General features: G+C 54.0%; 1 protein-coding gene across 3 annotated transcripts in view; it reads right to left on the bottom strand.

The window, feature by feature from the left end:
* Window positions 1–8,267: 8,267 nt before the first annotated feature.
* Window positions 8,268–27,255, bottom strand: part of MYOM2 (myomesin 2) — a 74,372-nt gene continuing 55,384 nt past the window's right edge. For all 3 annotated transcript variants that reach the window (XM_086703081.1, XM_086703083.1, XM_086703082.1), the window contains 12 exons: window positions 25,938–26,082; window positions 25,768–25,827; window positions 24,373–24,440; window positions 19,422–19,535; window positions 19,146–19,233; window positions 18,590–18,628; window positions 15,578–15,683; window positions 14,344–14,507; window positions 14,102–14,138; window positions 12,803–12,825; window positions 10,119–10,174; window positions 8,268–8,995 (listed from right to left, as the gene is read on the bottom strand). In XM_086703081.1, the coding sequence (XP_086559207.1) occupies window positions 8,681–8,995; window positions 10,119–10,174; window positions 12,803–12,825; window positions 14,102–14,138; window positions 14,344–14,507; window positions 15,578–15,683; window positions 18,590–18,628; window positions 19,146–19,233; window positions 19,422–19,535; window positions 24,373–24,440; window positions 25,768–25,827; window positions 25,938–26,082 (1,215 nt within the window). In that variant the 3' untranslated portion in view covers window positions 8,268–8,680. The remainder of the gene's footprint in view (window positions 8,996–10,118; window positions 10,175–12,802; window positions 12,826–14,101; window positions 14,139–14,343; window positions 14,508–15,577; window positions 15,684–18,589; window positions 18,629–19,145; window positions 19,234–19,421; window positions 19,536–24,372; window positions 24,441–25,767; window positions 25,828–25,937; window positions 26,083–27,255) is intronic.

Here is a 27,255-nt window from a genome sequence, read left to right as displayed (position 1 = left end):
AGCACCTGCTGTATACTAGGCACTTGATCTGTGCTCACGAGTGTTCCGATGGAGCCCTGGGCTGGAACTATCACCCCCGCCTGACAGCTGAAGAATGAGGCACCGAGAGACAAGGATTGTCCCCAGCTCCCAGGGCGTCAATGCAGGGCTGGCGTTTGAACCTCACAGCTCAGGAATCTGGGCCCTCGGCAGCCTTGGTGTGGACCGGCTGGGACACTAAACAGGGACCAGATGTACCACAGAGTGTGGGGGAAGTAGAGAGGAGAAGAAGGCTCCTTATTTCTTAAAGAATGATCTGGCCTGGGCATGCCATGGGGGACGTCCAGGCAGGCTGGTGGCTGAGACGGGGCTGTGTTGGCCACCTGGTGCCCACGGCAGTGGCTCTCTGGCCCTCCCAGTGACAGGACATGGGGCCCTATCTGCCGTGATGGTTGTAAGTCCGAGGGATGGCTCCCAGATCCCTGAGCGGGACAGTCCAGGTTATGAGACTGGCAAGGGGCTGGGAGATTTACGTACACGTCAAAGGGAGGTCGGAGGCATAGACACAGGAAGACTCCAGGCTACAGTTTCCTCAAGCTCACGTGAAGGCTGTCTTCATCAGGGCCTAGAAACTTCCAGACAGCTCAGAAAATGTTTGGGGCTGGCGGGACATCAGCTGAGCACTGCAGACAGACTTCGTCCAAGTGTAAGAACAGAAAGTGGCTGGGGTGCCTGGGTGTCTCAGTCAGTTGAGCGTCCGACTTCGGCTCAGGTCGTGATCTCGCGGTTTGTAAGTTCAAGCCCCGCGTCGGGCTCTGTGCTGACAGCTCAGAGCCTGGAGCCTGCTTCAGATTCTGTGTCTCCCTCCCTCTCTACTCCTCCCCCGCCCATACTCTGTCTCTCTCTGTCTCTCAAAAATAAATTAAAACAGTAAAAAAACAAAAAAAACAAAAACCAGAAAGTGGCTGGGATGTGGAATCTTCCTCGTGGGACACTGCCCAACATTCCCTTGGGGCCCGCCTCCCTCACCTCTTGAACTGAAAGGTGAGTTAATGCCATTCCGTTGGGAACAAGGCGGGAGAGTCGTGTTGGTCTGACCGGTCACAGGCGCCCCGCACACGCACCCCTGGCCTTCTTTGGAAACCCTCTTAGTAGAAATCCCTCCAACCCAGAACCCCAGAATGGAAGAAAAGCTTTCTGTGAAGCACCCAGGTGATAGACTTTCCCCCATCGACATTCGCACAAACCTACCTTTGTTTAGTTAATAAATAATTTGAGTCCTTAAAACAAAACAAAACAAAACAAAACCTTTATAGCAAGTACCCACCCAGTAATGAAACACTCTGGGTACCTTTTGCCACGAATGCGCATCTGTTTAATGCCGTGCACGTACTTTCTATGAAATTTAATTTCTAAACCTATTTATGGTTTTTAATTTTCCAAGTCATTAACGTTCACATGTGGATTCCCACTGAGCTCCCCGGTTAAAACGTTTCATGGGGGGAAAGTACGTGTTTTGCTGAAAGGAACACATTTGTTGCCCACTGAATGAGGTGCACAAATGAAATCCGAGCGCTAGCAATGGTACCTGTCTCCGTCTTGGCCATCGGAGTAAATCCCCAGAACGCGTCTCCTTCTCCAAAAACAGCGAGCCGCTCTGAGGTGCTGTAAGAGATGGGATTCCCTGTAATGTCTCTTGACTAAAGAAGCTAGTGGGGGACCCTTAGGGAGCAGCTGGTTCGTGCAAAGGGCCTGCGGTCCCCTTTGCTTCTCTGCCGTGCATCTCGGGGATCAGGGCTCATGTGATGTAGGTGAATTGCACTAAACTCTGCAGACAAAGTGGTTCTTTCCTGTTCCCGGGTCTCCATCCACAGGAAGTTTTACTTTTGCCAACATGCCCTTCCGATGCATAAAACAAAACAAAACAAACACACGAAAAACAGCGATCCCAGAAAGGAGTCTCCAGCTCACGTTCTAACTCATACCCTTTCATTCTGGCCAGGCCTGAGAGCAGAGAGGAGGAAAGTAAGAAATGAATTATTTCTTTAAAACCAGGACATGAGCAATCTTAAAATTTAATTTTCAGAAGATGCAAAATCCTTCTGTTTCTCCCATGAGTTGACCGGGGTAGCGCATACATTCCCCCAGCTCTAGAAGATATAACTGAGGCAGGACATCTGGCAAGGCCTACAAGGTGCTGATTTAATATATTGCAAAGGGATTACCACCACGGCGTCGCCATCACATAATTACGATTTCATTTTGTGGTGAGAGCTTTCCGGGTCAGCTATCTTAGCAGCTTTCCCACATATAATACCGTATTGTTGGCCATAGTCACCCTGCTGTGCACGGGACCCCCAGAGCCCACTCATCTTAGAGCTGGAAGTTTGCTTCCTTTGGCCAACACCTCCTGTTTCCCTCGCCCGCCCCTGGTAATGAGCATTCTACCCCCTGCTTCTGCGGGGTCTCCCTTATTAGATTCTGCATATAAATGAAACCATACGGTGTTTCTCTTCCTCTGACTTACCTCCTTTAGGATAGTGTCCTCAAGGTCCATCGCTGTTGTCTACAATGGCAGGATTCCCTTCCTTTTTGTGGCTGATATTCCACTCTGTGTGTGTGTGTGCACGTGTGCATCTGTGTGTGCACGTGTGCGTGCATGTCTGTATGTGTGCGTCTGTGTGTCTGTGTGTGCACGCGTGCATGTGTGCCTGTGTGCACACACGTGGGTGTCTCTGTGTGTGTCTGTGCACGCATGCGTGTGTGTGTGTGTGCGCGCGCGCGCACGCACACATCTTTATCGGTTCATCCATCCATGGACACTTACGTTGTTTCCACGTCTTGGGGATTGTGAGTAACATGGCAATGACCAATGACCGTCGGGGGGCAGGTGTGTCCGGAGACAGTAATTGCGTTTTCTTTGGAGATATGCCCACGAGCATTAACAGATTCCAGTGACAAGCAGCTAGTAGGAACGTGGAAAGCTGCAAAGAAGTGTTGCGGTCGGCTGTCCCCTAATTAGCCTTGACTCAGTTTTGGAGCTGATGACCTGGGACGTCATCGGTTTGGTGAGCACAATGTTGGTAAACGAGGGCTCACTTTTCAGCTATTCACAGCCCCACACGCCCACCCTGCTTCCCGCTTGGGGCAGCCGCGTCTCAGGGGAAGCCGACTTCTGGGGCTGACTTATGTTAACTTGTATCTAACTATTCTCAAGAGGTGACCCTAGAAATGGCAGAACCGACGCACATTTTTAACAGACAGCTGGTTTATTTAAAAGCCCTACTTCTACCCCAAATCACCACATTTTGTGATCATGCAAATCCTAAATTTACTCTTTCTGTAACTGAGCTATTGGAATACAGACCACACCCCTCATAAAAGGCATAGTTTCTTCTATTTTCATAGATTAAAGGAAACAAGGCTTAAAGAGTCCAACGACCGGCCCGTAATGAAAAAGCTGCCCGGCCACTGAGCGGGGACGCAGTGCAGGACGCGTGGACCCCACACACCTTGTTGTCCTAGGCACGGGTGCGGTCATCAGCCGACAGCCACAGGTGGGAACAGGGGAGGTCGTGTCCGGGTCACGGGTCCTTCCCAGGGCAGCAAGCCGTGAAAAGGAAGCGTGACCCCCGACATGGGCGTTATCAGGGAGCTCCCAATTCCCAGCCGGAAGTGCAGCCAGGGATGCTGGCAGAGGGCGGTGGAAGGGCGTGTGCGGACAGCTCAGAGGTGCAGACACGGGAAGGAGGACTGAGTGGAACACAGACGAGTGAACGGTGCCATCGGGCACCACAGTAAACACGGACATACTGAATACAGAATGGCACGGGGCCCAGGAGTCCTGTGCGACGGTGACAGACACGGCAGAAGTGCATGACGACGAGCGGAGCAAGGACCATGAAATGGCACAGGCACTCTTGGAGCCACGGGAAAGTCCATGGCTACCAACCCCCGGGGAGCATTCACCTGGTCTCCACGTGTCCCCACAGACAGCTTGTGAGCCACAGGGACACGCGGCTGCTGTGAGGTCCCTGCAGCCTCTGATCCTGGGACAGAAACACACTGCTGTGACGGGCAGACACTCCACGCGCCTCTGCACGGGCCACCGTGGGGGCCACCACAGCCGCGTGACCGTCAACGTATGTGTCAGCCAGATGGGCCTGCAGGAGGCCGGCACCCGTGAGGACAGAGGAGCATGTGATTCGGGGGACCGAGTGGACAAACCCCATCATCCAATCCGCTGGGGCCCGAGTGGAGCGAAAGTGAGCGGGAAGGTGGACTCACCCTGCTTGAGCTGAGACAGACTTCCTCTGTCCTCGGACACCAGCACTCCCGCCTCTCGGGCTTTCGGACTCAGGCTGACGGCCACCCCCCTGTCTCCTGGGCCTCCACCTGCAGACGCGGTCGGTGGGATTTCCCAGCCTCTGTGACCCTGTGAGCCCTTCCTGTAACAGATCTGCTCATCCTGATCCATCTATGGGCTATCATCTATCTATCCATCATCTATCTACCTATTTATATGTCTATCATCTATCTATATATCTCCACATCTATATATATATCATCTATCCACCTATCGTCTATCTATCATCCATCTATCTCCATATCTATCTATCTATTCATTGTCTACCTATAATCTATCTATTGGCTATCATCTATCTCCTAATGGTTGTGTGTCCCTGGAGAACCTTAACTAATGCAAATAGTAATGCAACCAGGGATGCATAGCTTGAATTTAATCATCAGTAAACATCAGCAAACCCCAATTAAGAAAGACTCTACAGGGGCGCCTGGGTGGCTCAGTCAGTTAAGCTTCCGACTTCGGCTCAGGTCATGATCTCACAGTTCATGGGTTCGAGCCCCATGTCGGGCTCTGTGCTGACAGCTCAGAGCCTGGAGCCTGCTTCGGATTCTGCGTCTCCCTCTCTGTCGGCCCCTTCTCCACTCATGCTCTGTCTCTGTCTCACAAAAATAAATAAATGTTAAAAACAGTTAAAAAAAAAAAAAAAGAAATACTCTATAAAATAACTGGCCTGTGTCCTTCAAAACTAACAACATGAAGAAAAGGAAGGGTGGGGAGCTGTCCCAGGTTTGAGAAGAGTCAAGAGACGTGGCCAGTAAATGCAATACAGGATCCTAACCTGGGTTCTGGATTCAAGGGAACCTCTAGAGCTTATGACTGGGATAACTGGCCAGGTCAGAATGTGGATTCTGCATTACAGTTCTGTATCAAAGGTAAATTCCTTCTACTTGATAACCGTACACTAGTAACATAAGAGGATACCTTCGTCTTCGTTCGAAGGAGACATAGCCACAGTGTTAAGGGAGAGAGACCACTGATGTGCGTGCCGTGTGCCGTGTGCTCTCATGTGGTTCTGAAAACAGTGCTATTTCGGCTCACCGAATCAGCGCCTCAGCCGGGCAGCCTTGTGCTTCTCACGGCTGTCACGGGAGCACGCGATTCAAGGGAGCAAGTAGGGCTCCCAGGGCCCGATGGCGTCCCCTAACCGAGCCGTGAGCGTTCCTCACCCCCGTCCCCTGATCCTAGCCCAGCGCAGTCTCGACAAGAGCGGTGTGGATTCCAGAAAGGAACTAAAGGCAGAAAACCGCTCTTTGGAGGCAGAGCCCAGTCATTTCTAGACAGTTAATGGACGACACCGATACCTTCCCCAGGTACTTAATCCCTTCCGTCTCCCAGGGAGTAACTGGTAATCGTATCGGGATCACCTATACTGTGCTGCAGAGATACAGCAGGTGGGATGTGTGATAAAAAATACGAGATGACCCCAGCCCTGGTCCTTGGATTCTGGTCCCACGGTCCAGGACGAGGAACCGGGTGTCCCTGGAGAAACGGCCGAGTCTAGGGCTGGGCCAGGGTAGATGCAAGGTGAGCCTGCGGTGTCCGCGAGAGCCAGGTCAGGAAGGGCTCAAAGCAGCAAATGGCAAAGGACCTGGGGGCCGAGCCTAAGGAGCCTGTGGGGGCCAAAGTGGAACAGTCTGGGCAAGGCGAGCAGTCGCTTCATAATGGATCGTAACCCAGAGTAGGAGGGAAGCCTCCTGACTCCACGCCAGTATACGTGAGTGGCCGAAGAAAGAAAGAAAAGGCAGAGAAGAGACTCGCGCTTCTCACAGAAGAGCCCTAAATACCGTATGCAGACGCTCTCCCTCCAAGAGGAGGGCTCCCAGCCCGCAGACCCCTCCCTTGAGGGCGGAAGGGCCCTCGGCACTCGGATGCAGGAACAGACCAGGAGAGGGGGAGTCGGTCACGCTGCGGGGAGAAACCACCGACACCCCTCATCACGTGAGGAAGGTTAGCGCCACCCTGATGTGTGGGTGCGGGCCGCCCGCCAGGTCTTCCCAAAGCCCCCACCCCCCACCCCGGGCCCATCAGGAGGGGCCGTCGGACAGACCCAGACCGGACGGCATCCTCAAAACCATCGCGCTCTGGAGAAACGAGGGGAGACGAAGCGTCGGGGACCAGACCGGGGAGAAGTGGCAGCCGGGTGCCAGTGGCGTCCGGAGAGGGCGCGGGTGCGACCGGCGGGGGGATCCAGAAGTTGGCTGCAGCGGACAGCCAGCCTACCAAGGTCGGGCTCCTGAGCTCCCGCAAAGGTACGGTGGAAGCCACGTGTGGGGCGGGGAACTCTGCGCTGTCTTCGCAACGGTTGTGTGAGCCTCAGGCTGTTCAAACAGAACAAGCTCGTGTTTGAGATAGTGGAAGCCAGGGGGCGCCAGGGGGGCTCAGTCACCTGAGCGTCCGACTTCAGCTCATGATCTCACGGTTCATGGGTTCGAGCCCCGTGTCGGGCTCTGTGCCGACCGCTAGGGGCCTGGAGCCTGCTTCGGAGTCTGTGTCTCCCTCTCTCTGCCTCTCCACCACTCATGCTCTGTCTCTATCTCAAAAATAAATGAACATTTAAAAAACTTAAAAAACGTAAAATATCATAAGCCAAACTGGAGACAGCGAAGAGGTCGGTGGCTGCCACGGGTTGTGGGAGGAGGGAGGACGAACAGGTGGAGCACAGAGAGGTTTGGGGCAGTGAGACTACGCCGTTACTCTATAATGACGGACACATGTCATTATACGTTTGTCCAGATCCTCAGAATGTACGACACCAAGAGGGACCCTGATGTAGACTGTGGACTCTGGGCGATGACGACATCATCAGTTCTAACAAACGCACCGTCTGGTGGGGGTGCTGGTGGAGGGGGAGGTTGTGCGTGCCGGGGGGGGGGGGCAGGGGTACCCAGGAAATCTCTGCACCTTTGTCTCAAGTTTGCTGTGAACCTAAAACTGCTCTAAAAATATAAAGTCCACCAAAAGAAGTGACAGGGCTTTAAGAAATTCACAAGCGTTTCATTCTTTCCCACGAACTACGATTGCTAAACAAAAATGACTATTGAAACTAGAAAATAAGCCAGTTCCGCTTAACCCAATAAAGGCCAAGTAACAGGAAAATCTGTCTGTGCCCACCCTTGCCAAGATGTCTGGGAAATACGCTCCACACTACAGTACTAACAGAGGCAGCTGGAGTTCACCGGCCCGACACAGAAGGGAAAAATACTTGTGGAAATTCTGGAGGGTACTTACTCTACCTGCTATAAACCCCCTCAACCACCTGGCGATACCAGAGACGTATTTAAATGGCAGAGTTTCTTTTATGACCTTGGGAAAATATAACACAATCTCATGGAGTCTGGATTGGCCTTAACGACAGAGAGAGAAAATAATCTGAACCACCGAAGCTTTTTCTGATAAACGTCACGTGTCTACTACAAAACTAAAATATGGAGGTAGGATTTCTGCGCCCAAGGGATTTCAGCCTCTTCCCAAAAGAAGGAAGAAAAAGTTCAAAGGAAGGCTGGGTCCATCCGCGCATTTTAACTTCACCGAGAGACGGACGGTCGGCCAAATTTCCGGTGTTCCCCAGGCCACTGCTCCGCTCCTTTCTAACCGCTGCCTCCTTTCTTGGGAAGCCCCTGATTAATCAGCACGCTGAAAAGGAACACAGCCACCTGCACATTTTGTGGCCCTCTACAGAGGTGTTCAGGCCCACGCGGTGATAACCACGTAACAGTGCCTGTAGACGAAGGGCCCCTTCTTAGGACGCCCTCCTGGCCACCACCCCTGGAGGGGGCCCAGCACGGCTGGGCTCTGCCCGCCGCCCCGGCTCTCCGGATCACAGGCCCACGCGTTCGTGCTCCTGGCCACGCCACCACACGTACTTAGGCCCAAAAAGGGAGCAGGTGGAGTCAGGTACGGCTTCATACAGGAGAACCACGAGTTGTCTTTTAAAGTTTTATTCGTTTACGGCAACAAAAACCAGAGTGTACCCAGTAACACGTGCATTTAAGGCTCTACAACCAGGATTTCCGAGCGGCTGGATCTTGTCTACACCACAGACTACAACCACCAGGAGGCCTGGGGCTTTGCACCCCGTGCCAGCATGGATGGAAACCGGAGCGGCCACCTCGCAACCCGCCCTCTGCGGGAACCCGCAGACCTAGCTCTGTCAGCCTAGTGCAAAACCTTAGCTTTTCCCCTTAGGTGAACATAAAATGCCAAGAATCAAATGCCAGAATTAAAAGCATAACGCGTGACGGCCTATCGGCACACGTGGCATCCCCTGGGCCGTGGTCACTCACTGGAACGGGTGCGCAGCACTCAGCGGCCTGCCCCCCGCCGGCGGCCACCCCCCTATTCCGTCATGGAGGCAGACGCCGGGATGAGCTTCGGCTTCGCCTGCTGGGGTGGTGCCACGTCGGGGATCTTCTCCCCGTACTTGTACACGCTGACGGTGACGTCGATCTTCTCACCTCCGTACTTGTTCTTCACGTTGATGCTGTACTTGCCCGAATCCTCGGAGGTCACGCCCTTGATGGTCATGCTCACGTACTTGGCCTGCTCCACCTTGACCGAGAAGTGCTCGCTGAGCTCGATGTCCTTGTCGTTCTTGAACCACACCACTTCAGGGTCAGGGTTTCCAAACACGGTGCAGGTCAGGTTCAAGGTCTTCGGGAGGGAGGCGTGGGCGGAGAAGGGAGGGTTAGAGACAGAGAAGTCATACCAGCCTTCCAAAGGGGCCCGGCTCCCTGTGACACTCACTGAAGTGTTTACCTATCCCCCACGTTCATTTGACCAACACGCTCTTTCTATGTGTAAGCACCACGCTAGACACGCGGGATCCGAACACAGCACACGCGAGCGAGTTCGCCGTTCCGTGAGGCAGCTCATGAGAAAAATCAGTGATAGTTTTCCCTCTTTATTCTCAGTTTTAATCCACGGCCTGACAAGATTAATGCATTTAGAGGTAATGAAACTACATTTTACTGTAGACATATTTAGCCTGTTTCTAAATTTCCTTTCTATTCCAACCAATGGATCCATTTTACCAACATCTTCTCTGGATTTCCTCTGGTAAATCCAGAGAAGGTGTCTTCTAACCAGTAATCAGGCGCAGCAAATGCACTGACAACGTGTGCTCGGCCCATGAGCAGCGACACTGCTAACAGCACCAGCACAGCCTCGTTGTGAGGCCCACGGTTCCTCCGTCTCAGGAACTCGCTAGAATTTCTTTAGCTGCTCAAGAAAAGGCCTATAAATTTTAGTGTTTGGGCCTAATAAAATTCTCTCGTGTCTCTGTCCCCTCGACACTGACTTAGGACGGCTGCAGACAGAGAGAGGTTCCAGTCGGATGTCGGCAACTCCGCTGACAGGCAACAAACACAAACTCCAGGAAGTGGTTTCCGTTATAAATTCCAGAAGGACCTCGAAAACCAGAGTGCTTTTCTACCTTCCTGCCGGGCCAAGGGTGGCGGAGGGTGCGGGTGTGTCCTACCTTCTCGGTGGGCAGTTACCACCTGGAAGGACCAGGACCCCGCAGAGGCCCAGGGCCGGGAGCCACACCTGCCACACACCGGCTGTATGACACCTGCGTCGGGCTCCGTGTCCCTGTGGGCCTGTGGTTTCGGAATATTAAACTCTGCCGTCCCCTGAGAACGTGAGGGTGACCAGGGGCAGCCTGAGACCACCATCAGGGTGGGTGGGGAGATCCCCGTGGTCCGGGCTCTGGGCAGCAACCCCGTCCCTGGGCTCCCCCTACACTGGGCCGCATGAGTCCCACTGTCCTTCTTACCTTGCCCTCCATTATGGTCACCACGTCAGGTAAGCCACCGATCACCTTGCCACGATCTGCAACATGAAGGCCACTGGGTTGAGTAAACCGTCCCCGGGGACGTTTCTAGGAGCAGGCCCCATGCCGCGCAGCAGTGGATACAACACGACATGGGAGGGGCCCCCACCACTAGCAGGGGGACGACGGACGGGCGGACCCACTGGTCCCGTGAGGGACAGAACTGAGGATGAAGAGTTCCCCGAGGGCCACACAGGGAACCGGACACGTGGTCCCTGGAAGGCAGAAGGGTCCCCTGCGTCTAGACAGCAGGACTCTCCCAGGGCAGTGGACTGTCCACTGTGTTATGTTTCCACTGTTTTCTGGGTTACAACGCTTGACATCCTAGAAACCTTCCTGCCTGGGAGACGGCGCCTCCCCCGGCAGCCAGTTCTCAGAGACGACAAAGGTCCCAGCCTGGGACAGGCCACCAGCCCATCTGGAGCCAGCCCACCTGTACCCACCCCTGCACCCTGGAGGTGACCCCACCCCTGCCCCCGGAAGGCGACATCCCTCCACCCCACCTCCCCCACCCACCCCTGCCCCCGGGACATGACCCACCTCCATCCTGTGTCGCCCCCCTACCCACCCCTGCACTGGGATGCGGCCCCCCCTCTACCCTGTGTCCCCCACCCACCCCTGCTCCCAGGAGGTGACCCCCCTCCACCCCACTTCCCCCACCCAGCCCTGCACCTGGAGGCGAACGCCCTCTATATTGCATCCCCCACCCACCCCTGCACCAGGAGGCAACCCCCCTCCACCCTGTGTCCCCCACCCATCCCTGCACTGGGTTGTGAACCTCCTCCACCCTGCATCCCACACCCACCCCTGCACTGGGTTGTGACCCCCCTCCACCCTGCGTCCCACACCCACCCCTGCACCGGGAGGTGACCCCCCTCCACCCTGGGTCCTCCACTCACCCCTGCCCCTGGGAGGCGACCCCCCCTCCACCCTGTGTCCCCCACCCACCCCTGCACTGGGTTGAGAACCTCCTCCACCCTGCATCCCACACCCACCCCTGCACTGGGTTGTGACCCCCCTCCACCCTGCGTCCCACACCCACCCCTGCACCGGGAGATGACCCCCCCTCCACCCTGCGTCCCCCACCCACCCCTACCCCCCGGGAAGCGACCCCCCTCTACCCTGCGTCCCCCACCCACCCCTGCCCCCTGGGAGGCGACCCCCTCCACCCTGTGTCTCACACCCACCCCTGCACCTGGAGGTGACCCCCCTCCACCCTGTGTCCCACACCCACCCCTGCACCTGGAGGTGACCCCCCTCCACCCTGTGTCTCACACCCACCCCTGCACTTGGAGGTGACCCCCCTCCACCCTGTGTCCCACACCCACCCCTGCACCTGGAGGTGACCCCCCTCCACCCTGTGTCCCACACCCACCCCTGCACCGGGAGGTGACCCCCCTCCACTCTGTGTCCCCCACCCACCCCTGCCCCCGGGGAAGCGACCTCCCTCCACCCTGGGTCCTCCAGCCACCCCTGTCCCCCAGGAGGCGACATCCCTCCACCCCACCTCCCCCACCCACCCCTGCCCCTGGGACATGACCCACCTCCACCCTGTGTGCCCCCCCACTCACCCCTGCACTGGGATGTGACCCCCCCCCACCCTGTGTCCCTCAACCACCCCTGCTCCCAGGAGCTGACCCCCCTCCACCCCACCTCCCCCACCCAGCCCTGCACCTGGAGGCGAACGCCCTCTATATTGCATCCCCCACCCACCCCTGCACCAGGAGGCAACCCCCCTCCACCCCACCTCCCCACCCACCCCTGCACCAGGAGGCGACCCCTCTCCACCCTGCGTCCCCCACCCACCCCTGCACCGGGTTGTGACCCCCCTCCACCCTGTGTCCCACACCCACCCCTGCCCCCCAGGAAGCGACCCTCCTCCACCCTGGGTCCTCCACCCACCCCTGCCCCCTGGGAGGCGACCCCCCTCCACCCTGGGTCCTCCACCCACCCCTGAACCCCGGAGGCAAGGTGACACCCCTTCACCCCTGCCCACAGGAGGCGACACCCCTTCACCCCACCTCCTCCACCTGCCCCTGCATCCAGAAGCCCTATTCCTCTGCCCTGATCATCCCAGGGCCTGGTGCCAGGCAACTAGGGGCCTCCCCTACTGACCAAAACCCACAAAACCGTTCAAACTAGTCAGTCCTAAGTCATTCCCCTGCCCTGCCTGCGTGTCCCACGGAAACCCGAACACAGGTCACGGCCTCAGCGCTCTCTTCACTCCCGCCTCCTCCACGCCTGACCCAGTGCCTCCCCAGGTGCCTGCGTCTCTAGCACCTGCGAGTGTGATGGACTCTGACCCCCTGAGCCTCCCCTCTGCCTCCTCCACCTGTGGCTGCACCTGCCTGACATGTCATAGAAGACCAGGGGGCGGGCGGGTGGAGGGCGGAAGGGAGGCGGAGGCCACACGAATGACAAGGAGCTGACAAGGGGAGGTGGGCTGGGCGGGGGCCCGGGGAGTGCCAGGATCAGGAGGGCAGGTGCCAGGAGTTCTGGAAGGTTCCCCGCCCACGGAGCAGGTCTGCTGTCTATCAGTGAATACACGGCATTAAAACTCTACCGTGGGACCCGCCGGCCCTCCCCAGATAATAAAGGGTGCCCGATACCACATAACATATACTCACTCTTCTCTGCAAAAGCGGCTGCCCTAGGAATTAAAGGGGTGGAGAGAACAGGAAGTCAGTCAGGAGAAAAGGCTCTGCACGACAAGCACCACACATCTCAGGGCTTCGCCGGGCAGGGGGCGAGAGGAACAAGCAGTGTGTTCTCCCCTTGGAAGGACAGCAGGGCACAGGGCCCAAGGAACCGTAAACTGTGTGCATTTCTCCTGCCCTCTCCCCCCTCTTGGGGGGGCCCGGCGGGATTCCCTGTCTCTCAGCAGGTGAAACCCACGGGAAAGGTCGGCATTCAGGCTCGTAGGCTGGAGAGATTTCTTTCTTCACCAAATTCACCAGATGGCACTGGAGAGTTTTAGATAGCTTTGAAAACCCTGGTCTCGGACTTATCTCAGCCGTCTGTTCATTCGTTCAGCCAACGTTTCCTGACTAGCCTAGCATGGCCGGTGACCGCTGTCCGTTCTGGGTACTCCCAAATTCAGAGACACACTTAAAATCTCAAGTGATTCTTTAAAAAGTTGCTCTGAACAAGGTGATATTATCCAGCTCTAAACATAAAGGAGGCTTTGAGCCATGAGAAGACACAGAGCAGCCCTGAGTACAGATTCACTAAGTGAAAGAAGCCGGCCTGAAAAGCCCACACGTCCATGATTCAGCCCCGTGACCTTGCGGAGACAGCAAAACCGTGGAGACAGGGGACAGTGACCAGGGGTCCACAACGAGGGACACAGAGGATGTGGGAGGCATTGAGAATTCTCTGTACGATACTCTAGTCGTGGGCAGGTGCCACCATACATTTGTCCAGACCCACAGCCACTTAGAGGGAACCGTGATGTGCACGGCGGACTCTGCGTGGGGATGATGTGTCCGTGCGGCCTCATCGACGGCAACGGATGCAGCACCCAGAGGGGATGCTGATGGGGGGGGCTGGGTTTCGGGGACCGGGGAAAACTCTGCACCTTCTTCCCCATGGTGCTGTGATTAAATGGCTCTAGAAAAACAAGGTCTTTAAAAAGAACCTAAATACCTAACATTAAAAAATTGCTCTGTGCCACATTACCGTAATTATAACTATTGGAGAAATCCATCATTATAATCACTGAAGCAACCCAGGGTTATGGGGACTCTAGAAAGTTACTTTATAAACACACGCACGGCTCAGGGGCATGCCTGCCCTCCCCACACTGGACGCTTCAACACCACTTTTAGGTCAGTTCCCTGGACAGGGCGCCCAGCGGCCACCCACACGCCCACGAGGTCGGTGGCCCCAGGGACAGACAGACCGCCACGCACACACACAAATCTTACTTGAGCTGCTGGAATTCTGCAAAGGCCTCATCGAACGCTGGAAGGAAACATTTCAAACATTTTAATGGTTTCGTTGCCAATGTATTGGCTTAATAAAAACCGACAAAGAGCCAAAGACTAAACTGATTATTCGGAGAGAATCTTCTCCGAATGAAAATCATGAACCCGAGCGCTTCCTCTCCCAGCATTCTCTGTGGATCGCCGAATCCGAAGTTAGGGGGTGCTAAGGAATGTGATCTTACCCTGGCCGGACAGGTCGAGGGAGCGATGATGGTTATCTTTGCCGTCGTAAATCTCAAAAGTGTATTTTCCTTTATCTTTCTCCGTGGGCTCACAGATCTGCAGCCAGGCCATGTCCTCGGTGCCTCCAACCCTCATGTGCTCACTAGACGCGATCTTGGCATCTCTTTAAAAAGAAATCAAAGGGGGCGCCTGGCTGGGGGGCTCAGTCAGCTGAACGTCCAACCTCAGTTCAGGTCATGACCTCGAGGTTCGTGGGTTCGAGCCCCGCGTCGGGCTCTGTGCTGACAGCTCGGAGCCTGGAGCTGCTTCGGATTCTGTGTCTCCCTCTCTCTCTGCTCTTCTTCCCCTGCTCGTTGTTCTCTCTCTCTCTCTCACAAAATGAATAAATGTCCAAACGTTTAGAAAACAAAAAAAAGAAAATATGGGCTAAAAATGTTGCCTACGCCTTCAGGTCAGAGCAGAGACAGCCCGTTCTGTTCCACCTGCCGCGGCTGACGCCCCCTCCTTTGCAGGCGAATGCTGACCTCCGTCCTCTGTGCTCAGAAACCACTTCTCTGACAACTGTTTCAGAGACACCCCTGGGGTGTGGGTTGGAAAGAGCCAGACCGCAGGAGCCCACCTGTGCCATGACTATCACAAAGTCCTGGCTGCTTTGGGAGGGGACACCACCCACCTAGAGAGGCAGGAGCAGCAAATGTGAAACAGAAAACCTGCTGGTCTCACAGCCTTCATCTTCTTCCACGTTTTACCTTTGGGCTTCTTTGGTGCTTCTCTTCTTCTTTTTTTTTTTTTTTAATGTTTATTTATTTATTTTGAGAAAGAGAGAGAAAGCGAGCAGGGGAGGGGCAGCGAGAGGGAGAGAGACCGCACTGTCAGCACAGAGCCCGACGAGGGGCTCGAACTCACAAATTGTGAGATCACGCCCTGAGACCGACAACCGGACACTCAACCGACTGAGCCCCCCAGGTTCCCCAGTTGGTCCTTTTCTTCGCAACCAAGCTAGTGAGGAGCTGACAGACTGGAAACTGAGAATGTGGTCTCCACGTATTATTTTCCCGTCGGCGGTCTGCTGGATTGCAGATGAAATGTGCGTCGGCAACAGAGCCACGTTTGGCAAAACCCAGAGGGTGAAGACATTTGTCTCCGGCACCTTCAGGCATTTCTGTCTTCCCCTTCCGTGAGGCCCGCCTGCTGTCCCGGGCCAAGGCCACAGGGAATCACACTTGTACTTACTTGTGATACCAGTTCGCTTTCATCTCTTCGGTAAAATATTTCATGAAACACTGAAGCCTGATTCCTTCTGGGGTGCAGAGCACCTTGAGCGGAGAAGCGGACGCGCCTGCGGGAAACAGAAGAGATGCGGATCTAAGAAGGGCAGCGTGTGCGCCTTCGGAACGCAAGGCGCTACTGCCCCTTGGCAGCTCAGCTTAAGAAGAGGAGGAAAATTCTCGCAAACGTTCGTTCTGCGTGAACTGATCCGGAACTGAAGTATCGGGGGGGGGGGGGGGGGGGGGGGGATGGTGAGTCAGCAGAAATGATGCAGGGAGGGGTCAAGGAGGGGTCGAGGATGGATTAGGGATGGGTCAGGGAGGGGTCAGGGACGGGTCAGGGAGGGGTCAGGGACGGGTCAGGGAGGGGTCAGGGAGGGGTTGAGGACAGGTCAGGGACAGGTCAGGGACGGGTCAGGGACGGGTCAGGGAGGGGTCAGGGAGGGGTCAGGGAGGGGTCAGGGAGTCCTAAAACTGCAGTTCGGCCTTCAAGCTGAGTAAAGACGGGATGAAAGGGAGAAGGCAGGAGAGGCGACAGAGGAGGAAAACCCACGACGTGAGAACAGACTTCATGTGTCTGGAGCAGGAACGCGGCCTCGCGCGACAGGACACAGGGTCTGGAGGGGGCGAGGGGTCAGGACTCGGGAAGTTACGGCGAAGGCTGAGCCGGAAGCGGAGATCGTTACTAGATGCGTAACTTCAGAGAACCGGCGTGGGCCCGGGGTATTCCATCACCCAGAAGATGCCGTGTCCGTGCCCGGCAAAATAAAAGGAAATGATATGATGGAGAAGGACCTTCCGAACGCACCATCTCCTAACTGTGGTAAGCGACCTGGAGACTTCTGTTCATCCTAAAGTCACAGCACTCCACGCGGTCATCGTACCTGCAGGCGTCACCGCACCTGCAGCCCGAGGTGCCGGACGCGCAGTAGCTGGGGCTTCAGGTGTGACAGCCTTCGGCTCCAAACCAGGTGGACATTCTCCTGGAAGGGCCGAGGGGTGTGGGGTGTGGAGGTGCAGGGAGAAGCTGGGCAGGAAGACAGACGTAGGGGGAGGGAGGGAGGGCTGAGAGCAGAGGAGGGGCAGGGGCTCGCTCGGCGAGGGGGCATCTGAGGTGTGAGTCTGTGTGTGTGTGTGTGTGTGAGGCTGGGTGTGTCTGTACGTGTGTGTGTGTGTGATTCTGTGTGCGTGTCTGTGTGAGTCTGTGTGTAAGTATGTGATTGTGAGTCTGTATGTATATGTTAGTGTGTGTGTGTCAGTCTGTGTATGTGTGAGTCTGTGTGATTCTGTGTGTGTCTACGTGAGTCTGTGTGTGTGAGTGTGCGAGTCTACGTGAGTCTGTGCTTGTATGTGAGTGTGTGTGTCTGTGTGCATGAGTGCATGTGTCTGTGTGTGTGAGTCTGTGTGTGTGTGTTTGTGCTTGTGTGTCTCTGCGTGTGTATCTGTGAATGCGTGTGTGTGTGTGTGTGAGCCTGTTTGTGGGCACTGCCGATGCTCCCAGGAGAAACTGAGGGAGGCGAGTGTGCCGTGTCCCCGAGGATGCAGGATGGAGACGGCCCCACCGACAGGTCCAAGAACAAAGGCCCCATTTTCTGAAAGCCGAGGGGACCCACGGCACAAGGGATGGTGGTCCGTGACGAACGGCAGGTGGCATGGGAGCCCACAGACGTCGCTCCGGGACTAACGCAAGGCCGGGACACCTCGAGGTCGCCAGAAGTGTCCCTGCGGCCTGCGAGGGGCCCGTGGAGAGGACGGCCCGGGGCAGCAGGCGGGGCCCTGGGGGTCCTGGACCATGGCACGGGGCGCGGGGGCTGCGGGGAAAGCGGTGCGCTCCCAGCACACACGTGTCTTTCAGCAGACGGCAGCGGCTCCTGCCCCTTTCCCTCAGGGGCTTCCGCACACGCGGGCCTGGCCTCTCGGGAGAACACGGTCTTCGCGTATGTGCCCCTGGAAGCCCCGCGTCTGTTCTCTCACTACTCTGGCCCCCGCACGCGCCCGCTCACGTCTTCAAGGACGGCGCTCGGCTGCCTCCACGGCGCACGTGACATGACAACTTAACACAAGGTAGTTCCCAGGGGCGCGGGAGCGCACCCACCTCCCTGACAGCTCCATCCGCCTTCCCCAGGGGCTCCACCGCCACGAAGGCGTGTTTGGTCCCTTAATGACCATCGAGGCTAAAACTCACTTAAAACGTGGTCACGTTTCCTTGACCGAAAGTAGAAAGAAGTGAAATCTAGCCCACAGAGCTGTTCTGAGGAAACAACGAAAACCACAAAACCACAAGAAGCTTTTGAGGAGAAGGTCAGAAAGCCTGGCGAGAAACCACTTGGGTTTGGAATTGGACATGCGCTACTTGGCGGGAGAGCCGCGGCTCGAGCCAGCGAACACCCACAGTTGAGCCGGGTTCCTGCTGCGGGCCTGGCCGCTTGCTCCGAAGACAGAACTTAGGGGATTTCTAGAAAGCCCACAGCGATAAGTGGTGTAACCCTTAGCATAAAACTACACGAATGCCAGCTAAGGTTACTGAGTTACTAACCGATCCCTTCATTGTCCGTTTCCGTGGAAGGGGACGTGGAGAGAAAGAATTTATTTGCAAAGCTAGAGAATGGCCTAATACGTACGACGCAAAGCCAGAGGCTTAAAATCTACGATTGCTGCTCCACATGGGTAATAAAGACGCTGACAGCAATTACGTGCACGGCAATCATCCAAACAAAGCGGCGGCAAATTGGAAGACGTGGCTAATCAGGAAGTCCCAACTGGGTTTTTTAAAATACGACATAGATCCTAAATACAGTGCTGGAGACCCCTTCAGAAAGCCTCGGGAGCAGTCGGCGGACGGCTCTGTCCGGCCCCCGGGCCGCCCGGCGTCCACGCGCAGGTGCCTCAGCCTTCCCCTTGCGGTGCTAAGTGCCCGTCTCCGCGAATGAGATGTCCGCACCCAAAATAACTCGCAAGTTAGTGGGCATTTACTTACCGCAGACTCTGCTCATTGCCAAAACCATATCCTCGTACACTGAAAGGAAGAAGGAGAGGTGCCGTTACGACGTACGCTTTTATCAGGACGCAGCATTTTCACGTTTAATTAAATGGATACAGGAAATCGTCATGTTCATTTGAAAAATGAAACATTACAACGGTGACATTTATCCATTAAAGGTTCACGTGTGTCATAAATCCCTCTAACCTGTTCGCTTTTTAAACAAGGAACAAGAAAACCTTACGCCACGTAAATCCGACTATACCTTTAATTGAATTTAACTTCCTCGCTGTTTCAATCATTTTAACTGCATTAGTAATGGGATAAAACCTGGCTTACGATGACACGCTCAAATGGCGTTTCTAATGAAGGCGAAGTAACATCACACATTCTTCTAGAACACTGAAGCAGGTTAGAATGGAAATAAAACACAAATCTTTCTCCTGCTGCGTTACCGCCATAAGGACACGGACGGACGTGCCCTCATAGCACGTGGCATCCCGCTGGCAAAACGGATCTCTCGTTGCGGGGAGCAAAGAGGATTTTGTTTTACCTTTGCCAGCGATCTCCAGGACAGACACATCTTGACCTCTGTCGTCTTTCAACGTTGCCTTGTATTCGCCGAGGTCCTTCTTTGACAGCTGCAAGAAAACATACCCCACGTGCGTGTAAAATCAATGCCAAGATGGAAAATGTAAGAAGTGCTAATACGGTTTTTAGCCAACCCTGGGAATTCAGGCCACAAACTGGGAGACAGCGCAGGATTTGCAAGTTATTAGAAAGACGAGCTTTTGTTTGGCCCTCCACCGTTTCACACAACACGGCGTACCTTCGGTATGAGGAGCTGACAAACTCCCTTCTCCAGGTCAGGCAACGTCTCCGTTTCATACAGAACGTCATCCTTCAGCCATTTGAAAACTGTGTCTTTCTTAGTGTTTGCAACCTACGAGGCAGAAATCTTACGGTTAGTATGTAAATCGCTCCAGGAAAAAGTCTCTGGATTTTAAATCACAGACTTTAAAAAAAAAATACCATCAATGTTTATTATAGCCTCAAATAGAGGCTTATGGAAAAGCTGTCCGTCCTAATAATGGCCAACAGACTTCTAAATTCCAGCTTCTGAAATAATTAAGCCCTCACAGTTGCACACAGAAGGACAAATTGTCCTAGTCCGCGGAATTAAATGATGTGAGGCGCTTTTGGTTTATGTGAAATGCCAGTAATAAAAACAAGTCGTAAGCAGTGTATTTTAAATTTGCAGATAATATGAAATACTCTTAGACGTCTATAAGACCATTCACTGGCTGCTTTTCAGCAGTGGGACATTTCAGATGTGTCCGTATGGAGTGAATGCAACCATAACACAAGATAAGCCCACTGGGAATGGGAACTCCCCTTGTACTAAAATTCCTCACAAGTCAACCTCTGACGTGAGCTTGAATTTGAAACTAAGCTTTGCAGAATTCCAAGGGGGAGTACGCATGTCGATCCACATGCTGTGACACTGACACGTACATCATACGGGTGAGAAAGAAGCCTGGTTCCTATGAACGGAATGTACCGGCCACACCAGAATGCACGGGCTGGACTTACATCCGTTTCATTTACTAGATGCATTTACATCCCATACGGGCTCAGCCACAGTGAGGCCAGTGTCGAACAAACAAATGACAAGTATCCAGACAGCGAGACTCGATCCGATTGCGCGGTAGCACGGCCCAGAGCTTCCGCGTGGGCCCTGAGCTGGTGTCACTGGTGACAGCGTCAGAGCGCCATCCCCGGACAGCAGGGACTCTCACACTTGCACCCCAGGCCACAGCGGCACGCCCACGAATGTCTGCTGAGCGGGTGGACGGACTGTTCCCACCAGACTGTGGGACAGGAGCTTGGTTCTCTAGCCGGAAGCAAGAGTTGACAATAAATGGCAGGACGGACTGCATCCAAACAATTCCGGCAGACGACCTCCCGTCCCTAACCAAACCTCGGTATCCATTTTCAGTGTCAACCCTCCCCCTCACATCCTTCACCTCAGCTCAGTACTGCTTTCCTGACTCTGGTTTTCCCGGCTGCGTTGTCCTTGAGCGCTAAATAAACCCTTTCCAAGGGCCTCCCGCCTCTGTTCTCTACAACAGACACCCTCAACTGGCTTCCCGGTCCAAGAGCTGGGACGTTCTTCTGCCTCTGGAGGACTCTGGTCTTTCCTCTGTACTCTCTACGATTTCTCCCTACTGCTCCTAAAATACGGGCCCCTGAAATGTACATAAATACCTCGAAAAGACAGTAGCAAGACCCCCAAGACATCCACGTGGCACACGCCTGACTCACTCTCCAAGAGGGAGCGCCCTGAGTCCCCACGTCTGCTGTACAAGAACTTTCTAGAAGATTTTCTTTGGTTTCAGACTCAAGTTGCTTTTACTATAAACTTTTCTTTTAAAAGACGTTTTTTTCTGGGGCACCTGGGTGGTTGGATCGGTTAAGCGTCCAACTCTGGATGTCAGCTCAGGTCATGGTCTCATGGTTCATGAGATCAAGCCCCAGATCTGCCTCTGTGCTGATAGCATGGAGCCTGCTTGGGATTCTGTCTCTCTCCCTCTCTCTCTGCCCCTCCTCTGCTACCTCTCTCTCTCTCAAAATAAATAAACTTTAAAAAATATATACATAAATAAATTAAAGATGGTTTTCTGTAAAGTTATATGAATTATGTACCCTTACATAAATTATCTCCGTGTGTCTCAATGTCTCCATTGTTTCTTAAGTAAATTTTAAAAATCTGCCCAAGTATCATTAAGGGAAAAACTATGTAAAACAGGTGACAGAATCACAGGAGATGCGGACACAAGTACACAAATTAAGTGCATTAAACTGCAAAATACTCAAATCCCAGTTAATATGTATTCAGTTTCTCCAATAGCTGTGTTTAAACACTTATAAATCGCTTTGGTCAGGGAATGTGAATCGTCCTCACGGATTATATGTGAAGGCACGTACCACTGGGATGATAGCAGATGTACACGCAGAAGGAGAATTCCCATTTCGCCCATGGAGGCGGCTACTGAGTGCCCACAATCAGGAAAAGACAATGACCCAACCACCACCAGCCCCTCTGCCCCGGCTGGCCAACGAGAGCTGCTGACTGTCTGAAGAACAGACCTGGGCAGTTGCTGGGGTCGAAAACTTTGAAGATACACACCTTCTTTGCATTTGACAATCATCGGAAAACACTGTTGTTCTTCTGTTCCTGTTTCCGAAGTAAACGGCCCGTCCTTGGGGACCTTGTGGAGTTTCCCTGTAAATACCTACTGTTCCCACTTGCTGACCAGACACTTGTAACTTCGGTGCCCGTCAGCTTCTTGTACTTTAAGAATGAGGTGGGGGCGCCGGGCGGCTCAGTCCGTTCAGCATCCCACTTTGGCTCAGGTCATGGTCTCGCGGTTTATGAGTTCGTGTCCCTAATCGGGCTCCGTGCGGACAGCACGGAGACTGCTTGGGATTCCCTCTCTCCCTCTCTCTCTCTGCCCCTCACCCACTCACGTTCTCCCTCTCTCTCAAAAATAGATAAACATTAAAAAAAAAAATGTTTTTAATGAGTTTGTCTCTGCGTCTTCCTTATAAGCATACCGGGGTAAGAAACTCACTATGAGAAGAAGGACATCCAGGAATTTTTCTGAAATGGCTCTATAACAACCTCGAGTGTGTCAAATATCAAAACTTTGGCCTCAGTTATTACACACACAAAAAGGCCAGGAACAGGGCCTCTAGTTTTGAATTAGTCGCCAACACCAACAATGAGTGGGGGCGAACAGGAAAAGGTCGGGGTAAGCATGGGGTCTCAAGGCCCGCCGGGAATGCACCGAGGGCGCCCACGGCCCTCACGCGGCTGCCTCCTGCAGACCGTCCTTACCTCACGCCCCCTGTCCCGGGGCCCTGTGCCCCCGCCGCATGTCAGCGCCCTGCACGTTTCTGCACCTGAGCACGGGCCTCCCCTTTACCCCGGCCCCTCATCTGACAACAGCAACGTGGAGAAGCCGGCATCCTGGTGCCCCTGCCCCGCCACCCCGGCAACCCCACTGTCGCCCGTCTCCTCCTGCCCCCCCCCCCCCCCGAATGCCAGCTCCCTGCACGGATGCACACCCGCATGGCCCACCTGCTCCTTCTCCATCAACCCATCAGGCCAGGGGCACAAGCGGCTGACGACTGAATCACCAGCACACAGCGCCCGTTCTCACCTCCTCAGACCGGCCCCTCACGCCGTGGTCCTGACCGTCGCCCGTTCTCACCTCCTCAGGCGAATGCCGCTCCATCCTTTATCCTACTTTCCTTTGCTTTCACCCCATAACTCTTTGTTCCCGACTTCACTGAGATACAGTTGGCAATATCATTATTTAAGTTTAAGGGATACGACGTGATGATACGATATTTTCAACTACCACGAGATGGTCACCACCTTAAGATTAATTAACACATCCATCCCCTTACATAATCACCTTTTTTTGTGTATATTTATGGTTGAGAACTCGAAGATCTGCCCTCAGCAGTTTTAAGGGTGTTATATGGTATTACCAACTACAGTCACCATGCTGTCCATTTACCAGCCCTAGAACTACTCATCTTACCACTGGAAGTTTGTGCTCTTTGACCAACTTCTCCCCAGTTCCGTAACCCCCAGCCCCTGGCAACCACCCTTGCGCTCTGCTTCTGTAAGCTCAGTTCTTTTAGATTCCACATATACGTGCGATCGTACGGTGTTTTCCTTCTCTGTGCGACTTACTTCGCTTGGCACAATGCCCTCAAGGTCCATCCATGTTGTCACAAGTGGCAGGCTGCCCTTCCTTCCAAAGGATGAATAACCCTCCACATTAAGGATACACACGCTGCATTAACCCATTCATCTGCCCACGGACACTTGGCTGCCTCCTTCGGCTGTTGGGAAAAATGCTGCGGTCCACACGGACGCACAGATACCTATCTGAGTTCCCGGTTTCAATTCCTTTCTCTGCCGGATCCTCAGATAATTCTACATTTAATTTTTGAGGACCTGCCTTACCATCTGCCACGACGCCCAGCCTCCGAATATCCACAAGTTGGCAGTTTCCGAGCTCCGTTGCTTTGTCCGTGCCCTGGGCCTCCCTGGACAAGTCTCTCCAACCTGACTGCCCCTGGACCATTCCTGGTCTTCCTCCAGTGTCCACCCCAAAAACCCTCACTCTGTTGAAATTCTCTGTTTACCTTCTCTTTCATCTGCTCGTCTGTGAGTAGCTTGAGGAACAAAACCCTGCATTATCGATCTTCCCCAGCACCTATGATAGTGCCAGTCTTGCAGGAGATGCTCCTTAAAGTCTGGTCCCCCAAACAGAGATCTGTATAGTCAGTAGTAACTAAGGCTTACTTTACTATTCAATTGTTAAAGAAAAGCATTAAGGAGCATCTTATTCCCAAAACATACCTTTTGTTTCTTAAAGAAACCACATGAGCGGCACGGGAATCACCGGATGAATGTCATCGTGGCACACTGTCCCTGAGTTCACTCACCAAGATCTTAAATCTTCTAAACGGCCCACTTGACTTCCCTGGCACGCCACCACACCATAGTCCCCTCATAAAGAACAGAGACGGGCACGGAAGTGTAAGACCACAACGTCCACAAGATGCAAAGTCGCTCGGCACGCCCACGTGCGGCGTTTCTTCGCGTCCTGGGACGGACGGCACACGCTTCCCCGAAAGGGCTCTCGCCGGCCCACGGACGACACCTTACCACGCTCTTGTTGGAGCTCAGTCCTCACCTTACAAACAAGTCGAACCTCGCACTCGTCTGTAACATCCCAGTGCAAATATTCAGCAAAATGAGGGCCTGGGGGGAAAATAGAAAAGTTTTAAAAGGGGGAAAAAATACACACACACACACACACACACACACACACACACACACACACACATATATCACACCTACGCAATGCATATATATACACACACACACACACACACATATATATTACACACATACATATACATACATATATATCACACCCACACACACGCATATATATACACACACATATATACATATACATATATATACACACACATATACATATATACCACACACACATATATACACCCACACACACATATATACACACATATATATCACACCCACACACATGCATATATACACATACATATATATATCACACCCACACACATATATATCACGCACAGGCACACGTATACATATATATGTGTGTGTATCTATACTTGTGATGCATTTTGAGCAGAAGAACATAGCTTTTCTGTTTGAAACTGAGATGACATTTCTGATGGATGTACCCTTTCCTCATCACCACCCCCCGAATCATTCATGTGGTAAGTACTGAGTTCTGACCAGCCCTGGTCCCCAGAAGCTCAAGGTCATGGCCTCCAAAACACTAGCTCAGGTCTAGCATACGGGAGTGGCCTGGAGATCCAGCTCGCACTTTGCACAGTGCCCCAGATTGAATGGGGGACCGTGGGAGACTATGTCGCTGTGGGATGGCCAGACCACAAAGGGATGGAAAATGTGTGTGTGGGGGGGGGGGGGGGGGGGGGAGTGGGACTGTAAGGAGACCAGTGGGCTCAGGAGAGACTAGCTGGTCTGCAGGTTGGCCACAGAGCCCAGGTACCTCTGGTTACCCTGATCATGTCCCTGATTCGCAGTGACAGAAGTATGAACACTACATAGCGGATTCCGGGACTTTTAAAGGTAGAAGCAAGAAAAGAATACAGATGAAATCCATGTAAAGTGCAAAAAACAGAAAAATACCCAAATTTCTGCAGATAAAAACCATCTAACATCGCGGTCATTTAAAATAGCATTTAGTCATTGGGCATTGAGCAGAATTGGCCTTAAACAAGCATTCAAATAAACACTGAGTCTGGGGGCTCCTGGGTGGCTCAGTTGGTTAAGCGTCTGACCTCACCCCGGGTCATGATCTCGCAGTTCGTGACTTCAACCCCTGCATCAGGCTCTGTCCTGACGGCTGGGAGCCTGGAGCCTACTTTGGATTCTGTGTCTCCCTCTCTCTGCCCCTCTCCTGCGTGCTTTCTCTCTCTCTCAAAAATAAATAAACATTAAAATTTTTTTAAAAAAGAAAACACGGAGTCTGCTGGGGGCTCGTGCTGGGGGCGGGTTAAGTACATACCTTGCTTCCTGAGGAACTCCTTTCTTTGAAATTCAGCCTCATCCAGAATAGCCTTGAATGCTAAATTCGGTATTTAAGGGGGAAAGAAACGAAAGATGTTTGCTTCTGTGGGGTCAACACAATTTTCTTTGAATTTTCTTTTACAGGCATACAAAAATAGTGTTGCATACCGTCTCCGATGAGAACCAGAGAAGACTGACTTTTGGCTTTTCCGTCATGGATCTGCACAGTGTAGGTGCCTTCGTTCTCGATAGTAAATCGGTCCATGACCATCTCGATAATGCCCGTTGCTTTGTCGCATTTAATTCTGTGTTTCTGGAAGCAATGGGGGAAGTAGAGAGGTCTACAGTGAAATTCCGTCTTCCGGTCTGATCCCTGACGTTAGGTAGTGGCATAATGTCACTACTGCATCTTCGGGGACTGGGACGTACACAGAAACACAGAATGAAATTTTATCCACTAAACCTCTTGGAGAACGGCACATCCACCAAGGGACACGAACATCCCCTCGGTGACCAAGCCCACGTTCTGCGTGGGAGCCGACGACGCCAGGAAGGCTCACTCCCAAGAACAGGCGCCTAGCGCGAGAAAATCAGACACGCAGGAGGGACGAAACGGTGTGCATGTCAGCGTGCCCCACGCTGACCACGAAACCACGGGGAGCCAGCAGCAACGCACCGCGTGGCCTGCGGCTCCGAGGCCGCCGTGTGACCAGGGCCACAGGAGCTGCGTGTCAGGCGGGCAGAGGTTTTCCGGAGGAGCGAGGAGGAACCGTGTGTGCCTTGGCAGTTCTGGCACCTTGCGCCCGAGTCCGTCCTGAGGCCACGACCCGACACGGCCTCTGAATGCTCCCAGCTGACCGCCGGCCCCATGCCCCGCAGACTGGTGTGGGGAGCACTTGCCTGAACAGCCCTGGGGATCAGCTGGGTGCCTTCCCGTGAGATCCCCGCAGTGCCCGCCTGCCCTACAGGGTCATACCTTGCCCCGGTCCAGATGTCCTCTCGCCGTCCGCCCGTCCGGCTGGACGGTAAATCCCCAAGAGCGAGGACTGTCCTCACCCTTTCCACCTGGCACGTGAGCGCCCAAACGAGCGTGTAGGGGATGCTCGACGAGAAAGTCAGCCTGTGCCGATCGGCTCATTTTGCCGTCTATGGCGCTGAGCTGGCTGCAGCGTAGTTCCCCACCGACGCGTCCGACCGGGGACGTGACCCCGTGCTGCCCAGCCCACCCGAAGCCCGGCTTCCTTTCACGCTGCTCTCATCTTTCGTGACGAGCTGACACACGCGGACGTTTTGTGGTAGCTAACGGAGTCCATCTTATCCCCACCTCGGACACCACAGAATCTGAAACTAAGCAGGGCCACGGAGGTGCGGGGACCACATCCAAAGAATGAGTCGTCTCCGATGCAGAGAATCAGCAGGGAAAGGACGGCACCAAGGCACTGGGGCTCCTCCCTAGAGATGCTGCTCACGGCAGGGCCTCGACCTC

This window comes from Puma concolor, chromosome B1 (genome assembly GCF_028749965.1).
Source record: "Puma concolor isolate L17-30 chromosome B1, mPumCon1.1.hap2, whole genome shotgun sequence".
NCBI classification, from domain to species: domain Eukaryota; kingdom Metazoa; phylum Chordata; class Mammalia; order Carnivora; family Felidae; genus Puma; species Puma concolor.
Note: the sequence above shows the minus strand (reverse complement) of the source record. Positions and strands in the feature narration are given on the sequence as shown.